Source organism: Cydia strobilella, chromosome 8 (genome assembly GCF_947568885.1).
Source record: "Cydia strobilella chromosome 8, ilCydStro3.1, whole genome shotgun sequence".
NCBI classification, from domain to species: domain Eukaryota; kingdom Metazoa; phylum Arthropoda; class Insecta; order Lepidoptera; family Tortricidae; genus Cydia; species Cydia strobilella.
This window is the reverse complement of record NC_086048.1, coordinates 11,963,272-11,985,383: the sequence shown is the minus strand read 5'-3', so window position 1 is coordinate 11,985,383 and position 22,112 is coordinate 11,963,272. Positions and strand designations below refer to the sequence as shown.

At 42.2% G+C, this 22,112-nt stretch overlaps 1 protein-coding gene across 1 annotated transcript; it reads right to left on the bottom strand.

The window, feature by feature from the left end:
* LOC134743638 (uncharacterized) lies at window positions 1-16,912 on the bottom strand. The gene is made up of 11 exons (XM_063677219.1): window positions 16,748-16,912; window positions 16,084-16,274; window positions 15,814-15,975; window positions 15,167-15,427; window positions 14,793-14,964; window positions 13,643-13,790; window positions 7,731-7,887; window positions 6,237-6,450; window positions 3,313-3,333; window positions 2,146-2,847; window positions 1-1,762 (listed from the first exon to the last, which is right to left on the bottom strand). The coding sequence occupies exons 2-11, from the start codon at window positions 16,264-16,266 to the stop codon at window positions 144-146; spliced, it is 3,639 nt and encodes a 1,212-aa protein (XP_063533289.1). The 5' UTR covers window positions 16,267-16,274; window positions 16,748-16,912; the 3' UTR covers window positions 1-143.
* Between the last annotated feature and the right edge of the window lie 5,200 nt (window positions 16,913-22,112).

Below are 22,112 nucleotides of genomic sequence, written 5' to 3'. Positions count from 1 at the left end.
TATAATTAACAACTAGGCAAGGTACACGCTAAGATACTGTACATACATAATGTAGAACTAAAAATTCAATTTCCTTGAACTAAACTCATTTTTAGTTGCACTATTACTACGGTATAACTAATGAATCACAATCATTATTTTTATTAGGATAAAGTGTCATATGACATTGCAGAATCCGTACTTACAGATTCTTGAAGACTTATGGCATTATTAGACGAGGTACACGATCCATGACTTAAACCTACCAAATCAGTATCAGATTTCTGAATTATTGGCGATTCTTGTACACTACAAGTGAATTCTGAATTAATTTCCTTAACATTATCTGATTCCACAACAGCATTAGGAGTAGTATTATCTATCACCTGGATATCCATGGGCTCAGGCATATTGCTACTTACTTGATTAACACAACCGTCTTTTTCAATATTATTAGTAGTTTCTAAAATGTCTGAGAGAGATTTAGCAATATGAGATTTACTACTAACTACGTCAATGTTATTGTTAGAATTCATTTGATCCACTCTATTGCTGTTACAACTAGGATTAGTTTCAGCGCTGCTTATTTCAGGTTTCTTGGTGGTATCCTCACTGGAGCCTGCAGGACAGCTTGCTGCGTCCGTGACTATTTTAGCTTCCGCATCATTCACAGATTCTGGCCTTACAGCTTGGACTATGCTTTTGTTATTGTTCACGTTGTTATCAAGTACATTCCGTGAAATACTTCGTTCAACTTTAGGAACTTTTACCACAACTATTTGGTCATTAGAATTTTCTTCATTAGAAGTTGTACCCTTAATTGGCTCCTTTAACTTTATCGTTTGAAACTTCAGTGGAGTACTTACAGAAACTCCATCTTTGTTCCTATTGATAGGTTTGATGAGGAGAATTTTAGTTTTCATTCCTGCTTTGGAGAAGTCTGAAATGTTTTTGTTTATAATAGGATTCTTCATGACTTCGAAACTTTGTCGGCGGAATTTTATAGGAATGTTTACTGCGGGAATATTAACTGCTTTTACGTTTTCATTTTGTTCAACAGGTTGTTCATTATCAACACAAGCTTTGTCATTAGATAAGCTTATGGATGATTTAGCATCTGCTTTGCTGTTATTTGTCAACTCTTCGACTATCTTGTTACTTTTTAAATCTTTAACAGAGAAAATGTCCTGTATTTTCGGCATTTTATTTAAGCATGTACCATCTTTCACTGTGTCTTCCGTTATATCCTTTCTCGGCGACATTTTGTCTCCTCTTGATCCTTTGGGTATCATGGGTCTGGCAAATACATTGGAGACTTTAAGGTCCTTTTGAACATTAAAGATTGGAGGACCGAAGTTAGTAGTTTTCAATTCAGCCGCAGCTCTATCAACTGCTTTCTTTGAGAGCAACGCTAAAGCACCAAGATGTTCTTTATTTATATTATCGTAATTACTTTGTATATCTTGTAGTAGCTTTTTCTTGGTTTGTATAGGCTTTATTGGTGTGACAATCTGAGAGTCCCTGTAGCCTTGTGCTTCCATTTTCAAGAGGTTTGATAAATCGTATTCAAAGTCTTCATTCTTTGGTTTAGTCTTCTTACGAACAGGTCTCCGCGATATATAGGAAGAAGTTAGTCCTCTGTTGGTCTGATTTGCGAGTTTCTCTTCAAGGTCGTCTATGTCAGACGAATTTTCTTCAAACGCTTTAACATTTGACGGTGATTCACTACCCTCGATGTTATTTGTACCGTCTGTAGCATCCTCCTTGATATTGTCTGGTTCACCTGCAAACAATATTTTAGGTATTAAAATTTAAGTTACATTACTGATGTAGGAACAGAAATTAGTAATAAGATTAAGTAATTTTCGGATAATGCTATCAAGTGTTATCGAAATCCATTCTTACTTTTCTAAAAGTGTCATATACGACCGCTTAAGTAATTCTATTAAAATGAAGCCTAAGTATTCTAAGGTCGCGGACAAGCGGGAGGCAGCTCGGACCCGCGCGGCGCGAGCGGTGGTTCGCGCGACTCAATCTGAATGTATACGTTTGATCGATTTTATAATATTGTCTTCGGTTACCGCGATAGTTACTCATGAAATAAACTATAAAATCGGATTATATTCGTGATATGTGAATATGTGAAAGTGAAATCCATGAACATACCATTCTCCTTCCTCCGCTTGCCGCCACTCGTACTCCTATTGTGGTACATCTTGCGCTTCCTGGCGCCCTGGTCGCGCGCGCTGCTGGAGGAGCTGTCGTCGGACAGCCGGCTGGAGTCGCTGGAGCACCGGCTCGGCCGCCGCGACTCCGAGCTCTCCTCGTTCACGTCACTCTCCTCGACCGGCTCCGCCAGCTCGCCAGCTTCCGGACCGTCGAGCGCCTTCACTGTACTGAAGTAGAAATCTGAATCGCCTTTCAGTTTATGGACAACTTTCACATGCTCGGGCAGCTTTTCGAAGTCATAGTTCTTGAAGTTACACAGTTTGCAAGCGTAGCGCATCCATTTGTAGTGCCCGGCCATGTGCTCGTGTAATTCTTGTACTCGCGTGTGCTTTGTGTCACATTTCTTACAGAGTAGCTTTTCCATATCCACGTCCCCTCGCAACCTTTGCTTGAAAGCGGCGAGGTTACTTTTCTCAGCTTGATGCGCGAATGGAAGTCTGAGCTTGGTCTTCTTTTCCGTTTGCGGTTTGACTATTTTTTCAGGGGAATCTATGCTGTCACTAAATCTGTCATCGATTATATCCATAGTGGCTTCTTCTAGTACATTTTCGCGGGCTTCTGACTTATTTTGTGTAGGTGTATATTCGGGTTCACTGTCTTTCACAATCGGGGTAGGAATTGGGTCAGTGGCTTTTTCCTCTTTTTCAACATTATTTACAGCCGGAATAGGAGTTTTCTCAGTAGGTTGCGCGTCTTTCCCTGGAGCTTTAGCCAAATTTTGATTTTCTCCGTTGGTTTCTTTGTTTTCTGAAAGTAAATATAAATAATAGTATTATCCACAAAGCGAAAACCCACGCCCCGCAGGGACACAAGACCATGCCACTATTATTATTATTATTTGGGAGGGGGGGGGGGGGGTTGTGGGCCTGTGAGTGTCACGTCGACCAAGCAGTGATCTATTGTGACGGCCCTTTAAAGATCATTACTAATGCCCATTGAGTCCAGTTCCAGATTCTTTGACCGTAATGAAAAGTAAAGTATAAATCATTTATTGTACACAAAGATTTAGGCAGAAACAAACATTAACTGGTCTTAAAACTAAGGGACAATTATGTTTTATGTCTTTTGAGCCCTAGAAGCTCCTTAGCAGTTTTGCTGTTGAACCCTTTGATTTACTTTCGAGTACTCTTGTCCTTTGACGAACTTCCACCAATCGATTGCTCTCGTTTTTTTGCCATGCCACTAACATCGACCACATCGTTAGGTACTCGTATCGTAAGTTTTCATTATTATTAAATTTCCATACTAATAATCATTCTTTTTTAGCACAGATACAATCCTTATAATAAAATTATTTACTTTAAATTTAAAAATGAATGATGTTTTTGTTGTTTTATAGACTGCAATTTATATACAATAATGAAACTCCAGGTCTTAATTTAAGAAATATTTGTAAACTTGTTTGTAAACGACTGTTTGTTTCTTAAATAAAAAAAAAAAAAAAAAATTAAAAGTAAAAATTTAAATTGAAAATGTAAATGTAGTTAATAAGCTATAATATATTATTTCCTGTTTTCTATACAGTTTCCATTGTCTACGAGAGGACACTGACTTCTGTAACACAGATTTTTACCTAGCTCAGAAGTCAGCTAGGGACTTCAAAACATATATTGCGCTTGCTTTTGTCAATAAAAATATTTTATTTTTATTTATTTATCTATTTTATTCTGACACCGTGCGCAACGAGGGCCGCGCGGTGCCCGAACGAGAGATCAACCGCTCTGCATTTACAGTCGGGCTCCGCTCGACTCACCTGTGTCCTTGAGCGGGTTGCCGGTGGGCCCCTTGTGGTAGTCCTTGCGGATCTGTATCTCGATGCGCTTGGCGTCGGGACGGCGCGCTAAGGCCCGGCAGCGCGGCTGGCAGGTGTGCGTGTGTACCTGTGTCCTTGAGCGGGTTGCCGGTGGGCCCCTTGTGGTAGTCCTTGCGGATCTGTATCTCGATGCGCTTGGCGTCGGGACGGCGCGCTAAGGCCCGGCAGCGCGGCTGGCAGGTGTGCGTGTGTACCTGTGTCCTTGAGCGGGTTGCCGGTGGGCCCCTTGTGGTAGTCCTTGCGGATCTGTATCTCGATGCGCTTGGCGTCGGGACGGCGCGCTAAGGCCCGGCAGCGCGGCTGGCAGGTGTGCGTGTGTACCTGTGTCCTTGAGCGGGTTGCCGGTGGGCCCCTTGTGGTAGGCCTTGCGGATCTGTATCTCGATGCGCTTGGCGTCGGGACGGCGCGCTAAGGCCCGGCAGCGTGTGCGTGTGTACCTGTGTCCTTGAACGGGTTGCCGGTGGGCCCCTTGTGGTAGTCCTTGCGGATCTGTATCTCGATGCGCTTGGCGTCGGGACGGCGCGCTAAGGCCCGGCAGCGCGGCTGGCAGGTGTGCGTGTGTACCTGTGTCCTTGAGCGGGTTGCCGGTGGGCCCCTTGTGGTAGTCCTTGCGGATCTGTATCTCGATGCGCTTGGCGTCGGGACGGCGCGCTAAGGCCCGACAGCGCGGCTGGCAGGTGTGCGTGTGTACCTGTGTCCTTGAGCGGGTTGCCGGTGGGCCCCTTGTGGTAGTCCTTGCGGATCTGTATCTCGATGCGCTTGGCGTCGGGACGGCGCGCTAAGGCCCGGCAGCGCGGCTGGCAGGTGTGCGTGTGTACCTGTGTCCTTGAGCGGGTTGCCGGTGGGCCCCTTGTGGTAGTCCTTGCGGATCTGTATCTCGATGCGCTTGGCGTCGGGACGGCGCGCTAAGGCCCGGCAGCGCGGCTGGCAGGTGTGCGTGTGTACCTGTGTCCTTGAGCGGGTTGCCGGTGGGCCCCTTGTGGTAGTCCTTGCGGATCTGTATCTCGATGCGCTTGGCGTCGAGACGGCGCGCTAAGGCCCGGCAGCGCGGCTGGCAGGTGTGCGTGTGTACCTGTGTCCTTGAGCGGGTTGCCGGTGGGCCCCTTGTGGTAGTCCTTGCGGATCTGTATCTCGATGCGCTTGGCGTCGGGACGGCGCGCTAAGGCCCGGCAGCGCGGCTGGCAGGTGTGCGTGTGTACCTGTGTCCTTGAGCGGGTTGCCGGTGGGCCCCTTGTGGTAGTCCTTGCGGATCTGTATCTCGATGCGCTTGGCGTCGGGACGGCGCGCTAAGGCCCGGCAGCGCGGCTGGCAGGTGTGCGTGTGTACCTGTGTCCTTGAGCGGGTTGCCGGTGGGCCCCTTGTGGTAGTCCTTGCGGATCTGTATCTCGATGCGCTTGGCGTCGGGACGGCGCGCTAAGGCCCGGCAGCGCGGCTGGCAGGTGTGCGTGTGTACCTGTGTCCTTGAGCGGGTTGCCGGTGGGCCCCTTGTGGTAGTCCTTGCGGATCTGTATCTCGATGCGCTTGGCGTCGGGACGGCGCGCTAAGGCCCGGCAGCGCGGCTGGCAGGTGTGCGTGTGTACCTGTGTCCTTGAGCGGGTTGCCGGTGGGCCCCTTGTGGTAGTCCTTGCGGATCTGTATCTCGATGCGCTTGGCGTCGGGACGGCGCGCTAAGGCCCGGCAGCGCGGCTGGCAGGTGTGCGTGTGTACCTGTGTCCTTGAGCGGGTTGCCGGTGGGCCCCTTGTGGTAGTCCTTGCGGATCTGTATCTCGATGCGCTTGGCGTCGGGACGGCGCGCTAAGGCCCGGCAGCGCGGCTGGCAGGTGTGCGTGTGTACCTGTGTCCTTGAGCGGGTTGCCGGTGGGCCCCTTGTGGTAGTCCTTGCGGATCTGTATCTCGATGCGCTTGGCGTCGGGACGGCGCGCTAAGGCCCGGCAGCGCGGCTGGCAGGTGTGCGTGTGTACCTGTGTCCTTGAGCGGGTTGCCGGTGGGCCCCTTGTGGTAGTCCTTGCGGATCTGTATCTCGATGCGCTTGGCGTCGGGACGGCGCGCTAAGGCCCGGCAGCGCGGCTGGCAGGTGTGCGTGTGTACCTGTGTCCTTGAGCGGGTTGCCGGTGGGCCCCTTGTGGTAGTCCTTGCGGATCTGTATCTCGATGCGCTTGGCGTCGGGACGGCGCGCTAAGGCCCGGCAGCGCGGCTGGCAGGTGTGCGTGTGTACCTGTGTCCTTGAGCGGGTTGCCGGTGGGCCCCTTGTGGTAGTCCTTGCGGATCTGTATCTCGATGCGCTTGGCGTCGGGACGGCGCGCTAAGGCCCGGCAGCGCGGCTGGCAGGTGTGCGTGTGCGCGGCGAGCGCGGCGCGGCGCTCGAACGTGCGCCCGCAGCCTCCGCAGCGCGGCAACTCGCCGTCGCCCTCCATGTTGTCCATCCATGCCTGTTATCAAAATATTGGATTTATTAGTTACAGTGCTTTGAAAGTGTGCCTTTACATTGATAGTTGATACACATTAGATTCGCACACGTGCGGGACAGTAACCGGACCCCCGGCGCTCCGGCCGTTACGTTAGGCATCGCGCGGCGTGCTAAAGAGACACCTAGCTCACGTCGGAAGTAAGTTTGTTATCTAACCGAGGATTTAGTTTAGAATTACCCATCCCACCCCCGCACCAGAATGTATTTATTGCACAGCGCCAAAAATACATAGTTAGACGGTGTATTGGCCTAGTGGAGGGTGATTAGTACTTTCATCCTCACTTTTTATTTCGACTACGAGGAAAGTAAAATAGTTTCGAAAGGACACAGAAACGCGAAAACATTTGCCAGCAAAGAAATGCTATTCGCCGCCGATTAGACGACTGTCTAATAGCCGGGTCCACACATAGCGAACATACGCGAGAGGCAATTTTCTCGCGCACAAATGGCCAGTGTAGACTTGCCTGGGCCGAGGCGGCGCGCGCGTTGTCCTCGCCCGAGCGGCGGCGGTTTTACGGCATGCTCAAAGGCGCCTCAGACGTTTGCCGCGCGCCAATGTAGACGTGCTTGTTTATGGTGCGTGTGATTATTTTGTTCGTAACTCGGAAAATCCCCCAAAATCTCCTATGATTCCTTCTTTTCTTCCTCCTTTTCTATTGAATTGCTTTAAAGAGCAAAATAACAGAAACGCAAGCCACGGCACTCAGTACGCGCGGCGCCATTTTGAACAGCTGACTGAATGACGCCATCTTGCCGAGCAAATTGGCTCTGGTGAGACAAACGGGCTGAGGCAAAAGTTACACGAGCACGCGGCCGCGCGAGGCCGGGCGTTTGCCGCGCGAGGAAATTTCCTCGCGAGGCATCTCGCTATGTGTGGACCCGGCTTATTAATATTAAGGAACAATAATATTGTTTGCTTATGGTTTTGCTCTGTTGTTTCTGTCTCTTTCAGCAGAGCAAAGTCACTGATGTTGTAAAACGAATGGGCCGGTCATATAGCACGAAAGACCGATTCATGGAGTAAACGACTACTCGAGTGGCGACCATTGGGGAAGGAGCGTCCTCAAAGCGCGTCCCCAGATGCGTTGGAACGACGACATCCAAAGGACTGCAGGGAAGAAGTGGCTCCAGGTCGCACAGAAGCGTGACGAGTGGGGTAAAATAAAGGAGGCCTACACCCGAAGGGTAGAGAAGGGCTAAAGAGAGATAGAGCTTATAATTTTCATTATAACATATTTTTACCTGATTCTCCTGATCTAATCTCTCTTCTTCAGACATCTTTTGCGGTGTAATCGGTTTGGTATTCTTCTTTTTCTCATAAAAAGCTGGAGGGTTGTTCATCCTAAAAGCTTTCGCTTGGATGGTATCTCTCAGCCTTCTGATCTGTGCTGCCGATTTCCTAGAATAATTAAGATTGATTGAATATGAATATGCTCAAATTTTAAGCAAAGTATATAACTGCACACTGTTTTGTTCTTTAAATAATTAAAAAACCGGCCAAGTGCGAGTCGGATTCGCGTTCCAAGGGTTCCGTACATTACGAAATTTAAACACTGTATTTTTATGTGAAACGCGAGTGAAATGTCTTTAAATAAAAGTGTGTAAAAACCCGTAGGGGTAGGATCAAAAACTAAGTAATTAAGCCCGACTCACGTTTGACTGCACATTTCTAATAGGTTTTCCTGTAATCTATAGGTAAAGATCTATTTTGTGTATTTTTTCAAAATTTTAGACCCAGTAGTTTCGGAGGTAAAGGGGGGGGGGGGATTTGTCATTTTTTGCCTATTTTCTTGAATAACTGCTAAATTGTTAATCCTAAAATTATAAAAATATATATATTTGAGGTTCTCACAATGAGCTCTTCCATTTGATATGTAATACGATATAGTTTGAAAAACTTTATTTTTTAATTTTCACATTTATCCCCCAAAAGTGGTCCCCATGTTTAAAATTCATTTCTTTACGTTACACATTCGTCTTTGGGTCATAAACTTACATATGTATGTCAAATTTAAACTTAATTGGTCCAGTAGTTTCGGAGAAAATAGGCTGTGACAGACAGACAGACGCACGAGTGATCCTATGAGGGTTCCGTTTTTTCCCGTTATTTGCAACATGCCACAAAAAATATAGCTATGTCATACGTTTAGGGGGAGACTGTTTGTGTGCGACAAGTTTTTAGATGGCGCTGTTATAATTATCACGGGACTTTTTATTTCAAACTAGCTTCTGCCCGCAACTTCGTCTGCGTAGAATTAGTATTTTGGGTAGCTTCTTTTTTTATCCAATCTGCTTTTTATTGATTTCCTATACCAACTTCCTTAAAATCCTCAAAGCCCCATCGGCAACAAATTGCGAGATCGCGTGCTTGGATGAGGCCAGGAGTGCCTGGCTAACTAAACTGCCAGATGTACCATCTAAACCCGAGAGGCAAAGGGCCTGGGACAACTTAGCCTCTACTGCTGTGTTAAAATCTCTAATTGACACGTCGTCGGGAAGGGACCGCGCAACGATCCTAGCTGTGTCTAGACCAGAATCTGGACAATGGCTGCACGCCTATCCTTCACCCAACACCGGCACTTTCATCGACCCGAACACGCTCAGAATTGCTATCGGTCTCCGGGTCGGGGCCGTTGTATGTGTGGACCACAGCTGCGCCTCTTGTGGAGCCTCCGTTGATCGTCTCGGCCACCATGGACTCGCCTGCTCCTCGGGCGCCGGCCGCCTATCCCGTCATGCCGCTCTCAACGACATCCTGAGGAGAGCGCTCGTCAGCGCCAACGTCCCTGCGGCTCTGGAGCCCCAGATCGCAAGGGATGACGGCAAGCGCCCCGACGGGATGTCGTTGATCCCCTGGCGGATGAGCCGCGCGCTGGTGTGGGACGCCACCTGCGCAGATACGTTGGCGGCGTCCTACATTTCAGCCACCAGCAAACAGGCCGGGGCGGCGGCTGACGTCCGAGAACGCTTCAAGGTAAACAAATATAGTTGTCTCGGCGCACACTACGAGTTTGTAGCATTTGGCGTCGAGACACTAGGCCCGTGGGGTAGAGGGGCACGGGGGCTCCACAAGGCGCTCAGCAAACGCCTAAAGGAGGCCACAGGTGACCCTCGCGCAGGCGGCTTTCTCGCGCAAAGATTGCCCATAGCAATCCAGCGCGGGAACGCTGCCTGCGTGATGGGCACCCTACCAAGGGCACAAAATTTTGATAGGTATTTTTAATTTTTAGCTCTAGTTATTATAATTGTAGTTAGTTTTAGTTTTATTATTTATTTTATGTGTAATTGTTATATTTTTTTTTTGTAATACTCTTTGTATTAATAAAAGTACTACACTTCCTTATATTCTTATTTCAAAGTCAATTCTAACTTCTAACGCCTTGATAAAATGTAAAGGCAATGATTCAATTTGAGCATAATACTTACATCATTGTCAGGCGAGGCATCAATTATCTCACTTTCGGAGTGGAAGTGAGATAATTTTCACCCTCTTGAGGGATGATTTCCGGGAAAAAAACTATCCTATCTCCTTCCCCGGGACTCAAACTCTCTCTCTATGTCAAATTTCATCTAAATCGATTCAGCGGTTTAAGCGTGAAGAGGGAACACACAGACAGACAGACAGACAGACTTTCGCATTTATAATATTAGTATGGATTGATAGAGACCACACACTAGCGTCTAATGAGCGTCGGCGTTGACTAGAGTCATGCAGCGCTGTGGAAAATGATATCGCTGCGCAGCCAATGCGCCAATCCTCCGCCGAGCAGCAGTCATATATAGAGTTGACTATAAACGCCGCCGCTCGGGAGACGCCAGTGTGGAGCTCTCTTAGAGTTATTATTATATCGTCAGGTGACAACCAACTCACTAATAGCCGGGTCAACACAGAGCGAGAATACGCGCGAGGCATCTTCCTCCCGCACAAAACGGCCAGTGTTGAAGTGCCTCGCGCGTGCCTACTCGACAGAGGACGTGGCCCTGGCCGTAGACGTGCCTATGCCGACGCGGTACGCGTACACGTCTAAATATACTGGCCGTTTTGTGCGCGAGGAAATAGCCTCGCGCGTATGCTCGCTCAGTGGGGACCCGGCTAATATCTAAAAAAATATTAACCCTTAAATATCACAGATATCCTAAATCCTACATCTAAATAACTAAATAAAAACATTTTTTCCAACCAAAAATACAAAATCATGCATTTAAGGGTTAAACAAAAATCAACCTTAAATTGGTAGTAAATACGGTTCACTATGGCTATGAACTTGTAGTAGTAATTAGTGAGTTTTGTAGCATTGTAATTAGTGACTTTTGGTTGTCACCTGACGATATACATCCGCGAAAAATTCCAAAGGTTTATTTGAAGTCCCCAACCAGCTTTGGGTAAGCGTGGTGACTGTAGTACAGATTATATAATAGTTCTTACGAGTATACTTATCTCTCAAAGAAAACGCAAATACCTACCGTTTTGATACCTACACAAAAATACAATGGAGTGACCTTCAGCGCGCCGCTCCCCGCACCGCGCGCACCGGCACAACGCTAGGGTTGCCGACGCTTAGAAATGATAAATACCAGTAGGTATTTTATCATTTCTAACAGCGGAGTGAAATAAAATGAAATCTAAATCTTAAATTATGTATTTTAATCATTCATTTACAACTGTTTTACTTTTATATAATGTACCTACCTATGTTTTTTTTTTCCTCCTCTAAGTGATCTGTTATTAAATTTGACTGTGGCTGGTTTTAGTGTAGGTTTCATGTTATTTGAATGTGTCTTTTGCGACAGTAGGTATTGCGATTATAGATTTTATAGAAGATACCTAACTACTTGGGTACAAGTATAAATTTTAATTCGTGTGAAGACCGGTCCTCTTTAAATCAATTGATCAAACTAACATTTAAACTAATAAGGTACAGTTACAGTATAGGTAACAGCATATCGTAAAATAGCTACATATAAGCATTTTAAGTTCTAATAATTATAATATTCCGTTTATGCGTTAGAATTTGCGAAATACTCATTTTAAAAGGTCATAGGGTTTGCAATATCCGTCCGATTTTCTTATTCAGATAATTCGAATAATACAATTTGTATTATCCGAATATTCGAATATTTCGGATAATTTTGGATAATTATAAATTAAATCAAAATATTTATTCCAAGTAATATAATTCGTAAATCTAGCGCTAAAACAAGCGTGGAGTTGATAACGGCGGAGATGCTAGAGTGCCATAATGCGAAATTTAAATTTCTTTTGCGTAAATCAGCAGAACTATGGAAAAAATACCACCTAGGGCTATAGAACTATTAAGGGTGCTACTAGAACTCTCATAAAACGGTGAGCTGCTAGTTTCAGAGACACCTTATGGGATACTTTGAAATCGCATTATCAGGCGGAGACTCATACAGAGTAAAAATATCCCTAATGCAATTTCTCATTTCGTTGTTGGTGATGATTAGTTTTAGTGTTAGAACCGCAGCACTGTGGCAGCAAATAGTTGATAAAAAGGAAATGGAAGTAGGCACAAAACATCCATATTCTATTTGTTGATTTAGCCAAAGCATAATTATGTCAGAGAGACACTGTCTAAGTTTGCAGTGCTTTAAAGTGCCAGACAACTTGTTAAAAATGATAATTGTTGCCACCAAAGTAAGCCGAATTTGAACTAGTCACTGGTCTGAAACAAGGAGCCGCTTTTTCGCCAATGCTGATCAACTTGGCACTCGAATACATCGTCCGAAAATTGTTTATGTGCGATGGGAGTGTAGAGTTGAACGGCAAACATAAGATCATTGGATTATGCTGATGACTTGGGGCTATAGGCTCAAAACAAGCGACCTGGAGGCGATGGCTAGGATCATAGAGTAGGAAGGAGAGAATTAATGAATTAAGATTGGTCTCAAAATCAACCACCAGAAGCGATCTGGAGGCCAGACCTATTACTATGAAGTAGTGGCAGTGGCGCAGAATAGGACAGAATGGCGTTCTCTTGTTTCAGAGGCCAATATCCTTTTTGGGTCACTGATCCAGTGGAGTAAGTAAGTAATGCTTTCATTGCTAGCATTTCATTGTTACTGGATTGATAAAGACTGAATGAATGTACGAGTAGACGAAAAAGACGAACGACGTGAGGCACTACCTAGATATATTTCCAACTTGGCACAAGTGAATCCAGATAATTATAAACCCTCCTTATTAAGTACGGTTTTAAAGATAACAGTAATATGTTAGATTCAGATTATTAATTTGCGTAAAGTCTATGTACATGCATGTTTAGCTGTTACAGTAATCATTTAAAATTAGGTGGGGTCAGGGGTCGGAAACCGGTATTTGCTCCATACAAAAATACCGGTATTATTACGTTCTTTTTCGTTCTTTTGTTTATAATTTCATTTTTAATGGGACGTTTTAATAATGTAAAATTGTTTTCTAAATACATGATTCAGTCCTACGTAATGAGCATCAAAAAATTCAAAATATTGGGCTATTTCGGGGTTTTAAAAAAATACCGGTTCCGAGCCCCGGGTGGCGTCTTTGTATGAAAACATAGTCAAAAACGTTATTTTTGTGATATCTAAAATGTCCGTTTATTCGAATATTTTGAGTTGTATTATTAGAATATTTTCGGATATTATTATTGGCGGATATTCGAATATTATTCATATCCGAATATTCGGATTGCAAACCCTATGCAGTAACCGCAGGGTTTACGCTGTTTTATTGAACCCAGCAATAATTAGTTTTAAAACTTCGTGTAAACCAGATAGAGATTAATGTTACACAATAAAGAAAAATAATAGAGAACCCATGAATAAAGGTAGATATCTAACTAAAAATTTGTCGTAATAATAATAAACACTACATATTTAATTAAATAAATTCAATAGTAAGTACCCACGTAGCTTGTAACTATCGTAAAAATTGCCAGTGCGGCTCGCAGTGACGTGCGTCCGTGAGCGCGTGTGGCAACCAACTGGCTAGCTTACCTACCGTGAACGGGAGGCGATTCGTAGGTATAATTCCGAGCTCGCGCGGAGAGTTCCATAGGCCTGACTATAGCCCAATCGTTTTATTGTCTGACAGGCGGCTTATGCCTAGTAGTGGGATGCATTTAGGGTAATTTATTACATTATATCTATAAAATTACCTGTGTACTTTGAAAAGATGTCGGTATACGCTCCAGGAGTTGGAGAATATCTCAAGACAATCAGGACACGGGAACACCAGCCGGCTCTCCAGGTGCTTGTACTTCATGTGGAACTTCAGGGTCTTCTGCGTAGAGAATTGAATGTCGCCTGGATAACAAGAATAAATATTTAGTATCATCAACCACAGTAGGTACACACAGTTGTACACCGATACAGGTAGGTAGGTATGCTTACTTATATTATTACTAGCTTTTGCCCGCGACTTCGTCTGCGCAGACTTAGTAACAGCAGCTAAAGTAAGTATAGCGCCTGGAAAAATTCTCATGGCAATCATCAATTTTTGAGCATATTTTGCACACAAATTAGCAGGCACTTCATTAATTATCTCAATTCCACCCCCCTTTTCACTTTCTTAAGGGATAATTTTCGGGATTAAAACTATCCTATGTCCTTCTCCGGGACTCAAACTATCTCTATGCCAAATTTCATCGAAATCGATTCAGCGGTTTAAGCGTGAAGAGGGAACACACCGACAGAAAGACAGGCAGACAGACTTTATTATTAGTATGGATATTGGCACTTAAGTAGGGTACACAGCACTCAGAAAACTCTTTTAACAAAATTCTTAGTACTTACTTTATTTATATTTATTTGCCTTGAAGTGACGAGTGCCTATAACAGGTAGCTTTACCCTATACATCAAGTAATTAGGGTATGCGGTTTCTAGGGTTTTCTATGTTTGTTCTCAAAATTCCAATTCATTTTTTGTAATTTTTCCCTAGCTTGGCCTTCATTAAAACAACAACCTACTGCCTTGCATAACCAACAACTAAGTCTTACCAACTTTATCTTCCCTCTGTCATATCACCTCTCTTTGACCAAGGGGTATGAACCTAATTATTTAAATATTTCAAAGGATTCATTTATAACCAATAGGTATGTACCTGCATTATGTTAGGTCATATTCATAATAATTTTCTTTTCAATTTCATTTCACTAACCCGGGATTATCCAGTTAAACCTGGAGTTACAATGGTTACCAGTACAATTTGACACTGGGTTAACAATTGAACCGATTAACCATTAGTAGGATGGTGCAAGTGGCGCTTACTAACAAGTAATAGTTATATAACTGATATTGTAACATACATATCTTGCATTTCGGCACACCATCCTCATCGCTGTCCTCGTCATCACTAATTTGTATGACACTATCCGATTCTTCGGTCTTGTCAGCATTCAGTGAACTTTGCACATTGAATGACCCGTCACGTTGTAGGACTGCATTGTCTCGTGATATTATGTTGTCTATTTCCTGCACCTTAAATTAAATTTACATATATCATATTAAAGTACTGTGTAACACAAGATTGAGTTTAAAAACATAATTATTTTCTCAACTAAATTTAATTATGTTTCTATGTACTTAGTAAATACTTTTACAAGCCAGTTTGATAAGGACAAAGTTGTGTCCTAAAGTTGGTAAATATATATAGTATACATACAAACAATAATATACATACTTGAGCAAGCATATTGTCATATTTGCTCTCTTCGCAATGACTCTGAAAGACTGCTACAGAACTGTTTGGTATTTTCTGTAATGTTACTTGCTGTTCATCAAAACTGTATCTGCCCTTGATTTTTGTAAGTTTTTCCATTATTCCAGTCAAGTCTTTTGTAAGAGGAATCCGTTCTTCATTCTCATTGGACACCAAGTTGGTAACTTTCAAAGAATCTTTATAAGCTTCTTCCAGCTGCTTTATTTTTAACATTTCATTTGCCTGAAAAATAACAACATGCTACATTACCTATGTACAGTCGAGGTCAAAGATATGTTTACATTTTTCGCCTTATAACAAAGGAGTAAGGTGCAAAAGTGTAAACATATTTTTGACTTCGACTGTACATTAATATATTTATTTATATTAATGTTTTGTGAAGTCATCTTTTGTAAAGTATCATGCTTTAATACATAATCGAATTTTCTAGAGTGTGTTGTTATAATATAATAGTTATATTCTTATATAAAGCAGACATAAAATAGGGAGATCTTAATAAAGGCATAATACACTTTGTTGCTTTCAGAAATACACATGGTGTTTTTATTTATTTAAAATGTGCACTAAAAAAGTAACCTCGATCAAAAACAATAGTTTGAGTTACTTACAGCTGAATTACTTTTGGCAAAATGACTGTGCACTGATGAGTTAAATTTCTCTTTACAGTAAACACGTTTGTGAGATATGAAATTCGCCAAACTTCGGAATATATTGCGACATACTTTGCACTCATATAGTAAATCACATTCATTGGCTAGAAGACTCTTTAGCTGAAAAACGCACACAAAGGTTTAAGTAAATCAATGACAAAATATAAATTACTATGGCTAACAAATTCAGGTACTTAACAAAATAATAGGTATGAATATTATACTCACTTCCTCTGTAGCAAAATCAAATATTTTCCTTGCTTGAGCAAATCCTGTGATACTGGTTAATACAGGTTTTCTTAGCAAAGAAAAGTCGTGATCTTCAGTGTCTTCAGTATTGGTATTTAAAGTTTTATTTCCTTTGCTCCTATCATCTTTTCGTGCCTTCGTGTTTATTTTAGTCCCAGCCATATTGAAATCTATTACAATTAAATCAAAATAATATAAGTATTATAAGTAACACAGGTAATTGTGATTCAAATAAGTTATATATTCGCGAAAATGTATTTTTATATTAAAAATTGTAATTTCATTAAAAACTTTCTTGGCAGTATTCGCGAATAATACCGACCAACGAACGTGACATGTAGTGGTAGGTACCTACTGACAGGCACGGCATGTTATTTATTTAGATACACATCTATTACCTAGCATCGCAAAGGTATTTAAACGAATTCATTGAAAATATACATTAGATATGATATAATTACTTGTAAAACTACGACATACCTTGATACTTGTATCGAGCATGGTAAAACCATGAACTATACCTACCGATAGTCTCTCCCTTGAATTTCACAGCTAACACAAGTTTGAATGGTATTTTAACAAAGAAGTCTTACGTTTTATGAGTCGCCAAAAACTATGGATCTATCAAAATGCTTCTACTCACATGGATATCCCAACAACCGCTATCATGAAATCCGAGTTTTCCGACAAAGCCTTCCTTCACGTCTCCATTTTCAACAAATGAATACCATACTTATAGATTCAGTTATAGAACGTAAAATTTGTTTTTCGCACAAATATATTTTTATGATTTACGAAGGGTTTTGCAAATCAAAATGTACAGTATTTTTAGAAGAAAATTTATAGAATTTTTATTCAAATTTAAAATAAAATAAAATAAATTTTATTTTACTAAAATGGTTATTTTATTTATGTGGCCACACTGGTCCTGGTACGGACGGAAGGGACAGTATGTATGATTCATGGGTATGGCTTGAGGGATGGCTGGGGTTAATATTCGCCATTGAATTTACGAAAATGTTATAAACAAAAAGAAAATCTTTAGTTTATTACTAAAACTTAACCAAAACGTGCTCGTTATTTCGAGAACGTTGAAAGTCGAATAACTCGCACTGCAGTTAAGCGCTCCAGACTACGCGGCGCGAAGCCACAAACGCGAGTGTGTAGTCGATTTCGCTGATTAGCGAACTAGACTCCACACTCGCGTTCGCGGCTTCGCGCCGCGATTCGCGCACGAGTGTGGAGGGCGCTTTACACATTCGTGCGAGTGGCGAGGCGAATGCTGTCTGGCAAACATAACTTGTCAGTCAGTAAGAACCAGGAAAATTATACTCAACCCTATTTTTGGGTGCTAAAGTTTATCGAAATTTCATTATCTAATATCTCTGTGACTCTTGCATATTTGAGCGATAAAGAGGCAGATAGCGAAATTTCGGATTCGCGTTTCCCGGTAGGTACTCTGTATACAAACCGCCTTGATGCATCAGTGTCATATAGTTGGTCAAACCAAATTGGCAGTAAATAAGAACAAAAAAACTGTAATCCTTTTCTTTTGGGTGCTAGTACTAGTGTAAGAAAAAGATAGTATGAGTCTCTCTGTCTATGTTTGAAATGAGTCAGGCCTTTGACAAACTATATTATATTATCTCTGAAAACTTTTTAAAAAGCTTTTAAACGCGCAGTATATGCGCAGTATGTATTATGTGGTATGTATAAGTTACTCTATAGGGCCCTCCATGCTCCAGACTATGTGCGTGAATCGCGGCGCGACTTCGCGGAGAGAACATGTCGTGACGTTGACGTATGACTCCAAGCCCGCTGCAGACTACGCGGCGCGAAGCCGCGAACGCGAATGTGGAGACGATTTCGCTGATTAGCGAACTAGTCTCCACACTCGTGTTCGCGGCTTCGCGCCGTGATTCGCGCATGAGTGTGGAGGGCCCTCACACTCACAAACTTCACGGCGATTTCGCAGTTTGGTTCTCGCCAAGATGGCGAAAAATTATCAGCTGATCGAGCTTAACTGCTAGTTATCTATGGCATCATACGTGATTTAGCCACGGATTTAGATTTTAATAAACCGGATGGAGTACACGGGCCAAAAAGTGTGTCCACATGAGAAGTCAAAGTGGGCGGTTGCATCTCTTTCTAATTAGGGTGACCATAAGTCATATGTATGTGGGATATTAGGATAAGTTGGAATGTATAGTTTGGCCAAGATCTTTTTTCATTCATGCATAGGAAGTCAGAGAGAATAAATATAGTTTTTTTCTCCTCTGTAAAACGCTTCACAAAACCTTACCTAATTTAGTTTAGTCGTTATAAAAGCTGTTACTGATGACAGACAGACTGACAGACGGACAGCGGAGTCTTATTGATAGGGTCCCGTTTTTACCCATTGGGTACGGAACCCTAAAAATGGTCACGTTTTTTTTTTTGTAGTCTGCCTCTTTCGCACTCATGGTATGTTCATATACGTAATGGCTTCTCTTTTGCACACTTCAGCTATTCTTTAAGCGTCATCGTAGTTAATTGCACCATTTTTTTTTATTTGCCGCCTTTGTGTACTGACGGAAATGTGTGTTCAACCTATATAGAATATTATGTATAAATGTGTCTGTAATATTTAAGGATTTTGGATTTAAATTTTGGCAATTATATAGCTCTCATTACGTGCACAAATAAATCATTTATCTATCTATCTATCTATCAAACAAATAATTAAACATGCCGAAATAAAGATATACTTATTTAGGTAAACTTATTTTTACATTAAGTAAGTACGAGGTAATAAGAACTCTGTAAGGCCGATTCACATCGTGCCGACATCATAGTCACCCTAATGAGTTTGACAATGTTTTCTTGTATTTTTATCGTAAACTTTAATAGTTGAGGCTTACCTGTGAAAAGATATACCACAATCAACAAAACTTTAACTTCTGCAACCTTTCACACAACATCTTTTGCCCATTTTATACTTTATTTCGCAAATAAATCTTGAGCGCCGCCATTCATGTATTTTGAAAATTTCATTATCAAGTTGGGGATACCAATTAATATTCAAAGTTACTACAAAGTCTACCATATTAAAATTAATGTATTTTTTGTTGTGCACATGCTTGGTTAAATCAGTTAATAATATTGACATTATAACTATTTACAAATTACGTAAAAGATATCAGAACCGCACTCTGAATATAGCACTTAAATAATATAAGAAGGTATTTAATTTTAGTAGTTATTGATATAAATACTACCAAAATGGTATTTCACCGCGACCCACTTTTGCTATCTCATGTGGACCGTTTTCTCTAGTCTGGTACGAACACCTTTCTGGCTCGGTGATATGGTTCAATTTAGTATGGCAAAAAAAGTGACAGCTCGCTCCTGTTTAGGGTATAACTTCATGGATTTAGCTATTTTTTCATTTTGTTTTGTTGTAAAACCGTAAAATATAGCCGTTTTATATAAAGGTCCCTCCACCACACTCGTGCGCGAATCGCGGCGTTAAGCCGCGTAGTCTGGAGCGTCTTAATATAATTATTATAGTTGGTCAAACCAAATTGTCAGTAAATAAGAACAAAAAAATTATACTCATCCTTTTCTTTTGGGTGCTAGTACTAGTGTACGACAAAGATAGTATGATTCTCTGTCTATGTTTGAAATGAGACAGTCCTTTGACAAACTATATTTATCTTGCCACATGACATATGAGTCAAAATAGTGTGCAATGTGGACTCTTGCCAGTTCGCGCTTCGCGCCTCCTTTGACGCGGGCTAATAAACCGACAAAATACGGGAAACTAGGCGCGAAGGCGTGAACAATCTGCGAAATCGACGCCACACTTACGTTCGCGGCTTCGCGCCGTGATTCGCGCATAAGTGTGGAGGGCCCTTATGGTTTATTATCATTACACTTTTATTACCCATCTCAATGTTGCAATATTATAATAACTGCTTAGGCGTCCTTCATCACAGCAGCAACCCCGTAACAACTGTCAAATCAATTTGTCAACCAGTGCAGAGAAGACACTCCCTGTTCCTTATTTTATGATTAAATCCATTATTTCTGGTAAATTATGTGCGCAATCGAGTAATTTTAGATTAGATATGATATAATTACTTGTAAAACTACGACATACCTTGATACTTGTATCGAGCATGGTAAAACCATGAACTATACCTACCGATAGTCTCTCCCTTGAATTTCACAGCTAACACAAGTTTGAATGGTATTTTAACAAAGAAGTCTTACGTTTTATGAGTCGCCAAAAACTATGGATCTATCAAAATGCTTCTACTCACATGGATATCCCAACAACCGCTATCATGAAATCCGAGTTTTCCGACAAAGCCTTCCTTCACGTCTCCATTTTCAACAAATGAATACCATACTTATAGATTCAGTTATAGAACGTAAAATTTGTTTTTCGCACAAATATATTTTTATGATTTACGAAGGGTTTTGCAAATCAAAATGTACAGTATTTTTAGAAGAAAATTTATAGAATTTTTATTCAAATTTAAAATAAAATAAAATAAATTTTATTTTACTAAAATGGTTATTTTATTTATGTGGCCACACTGGTCCTGGTACGGACGGAAGGGACAGTATGTATGATTCATGGGTATGGCTTGAGGGATGGCTGGGGTTAATATTCGCCATTGAATTTACGAAAATGTTATAAACAAAAAGAAAATCTTTAGTTTATTACTAAAACTTAACCAAAACGTGCTCGTTATTTCGAGAACGTTGAAAGTCGAATAACTCGCACTGCAGTTAAGCGCTCCAGACTACGCGGCGCGAAGCCACAAACGCGAGTGTGTAGTCGATTTCGCTGATTAGCGAACTAGACTCCACACTCGCGTTCGCGGCTTCGCGCCGCGATTCGCGCACGAGTGTGGAGGGCGCTTTACACATTCGTGCGAGTGGCGAGGCGAATGCTGTCTGGCAAACATAACTTGTCAGTCAGTAAGAACCAGGAAAATTATACTCAACCCTATTTTTGGGTGCTAAAGTTTATCGAAATTTCATTATCTAATATCTCTGTGACTCTTGCATATTTGAGCGATAAAGAGGCAGATAGCGAAATTTCGGATTCGCGTTTCCCGGTAGGTACTCTGTATACAAACCGCCTTGATGCATCAGTGTCATATAGTTGGTCAAACCAAATTGGCAGTAAATAAGAACAAAAAAACTGTAATCCTTTTCTTTTGGGTGCTAGTACTAGTGTAAGAAAAAGATAGTATGAGTCTCTCTGTCTATGTTTGAAATGAGTCAGGCCTTTGACAAACTATATTATATTATCTCTGAAAACTTTTTAAAAAGCTTTTAAACGCGCAGTATATGCGCAGTATGTATTATGTGGTATGTATAAGTTACTCTATAGGGCCCTCCATGCTCCAGACTATGTGCGTGAATCGCGGCGCGACTTCGCGGAGAGAACATGTCGTGACGTTGACGTATGACTCCAAGCCCGCTGCAGACTACGCGGCGCGAAGCCGCGAACGCGAATGTGGAGACGATTTCGCTGATTAGCGAACTAGTCTCCACACTCGTGTTCGCGGCTTCGCGCCGTGATTCGCGCATGAGTGTGGAGGGCCCTCACACTCACAAACTTCACGGCGATTTCGCAGTTTGGTTCTCGCCAAGATGGCGAAAAATTATCAGCTGATCGAGCTTAACTGCTAGTTATCTATGGCATCATACGTGATTTAGCCACGGATTTAGATTTTAATAAACCGGATGGAGTACACGGGCCAAAAAGTGTGTCCACATGAGAAGTCAAAGTGGGCGGTTGCATCTCTTTCTAATTAGGGTGACCATAAGTCATATGTATGTGGGATATTAGGATAAGTTGGAATGTATAGTTTGGCCAAGATCTTTTTTCATTCATGCATAGGAAGTCAGAGAGAATAAATATAGTTTTTTTCTCCTCTGTAAAACGCTTCACAAAACCTTACCTAATTTAGTTTAGTCGTTATAAAAGCTGTTACTGATGACAGACA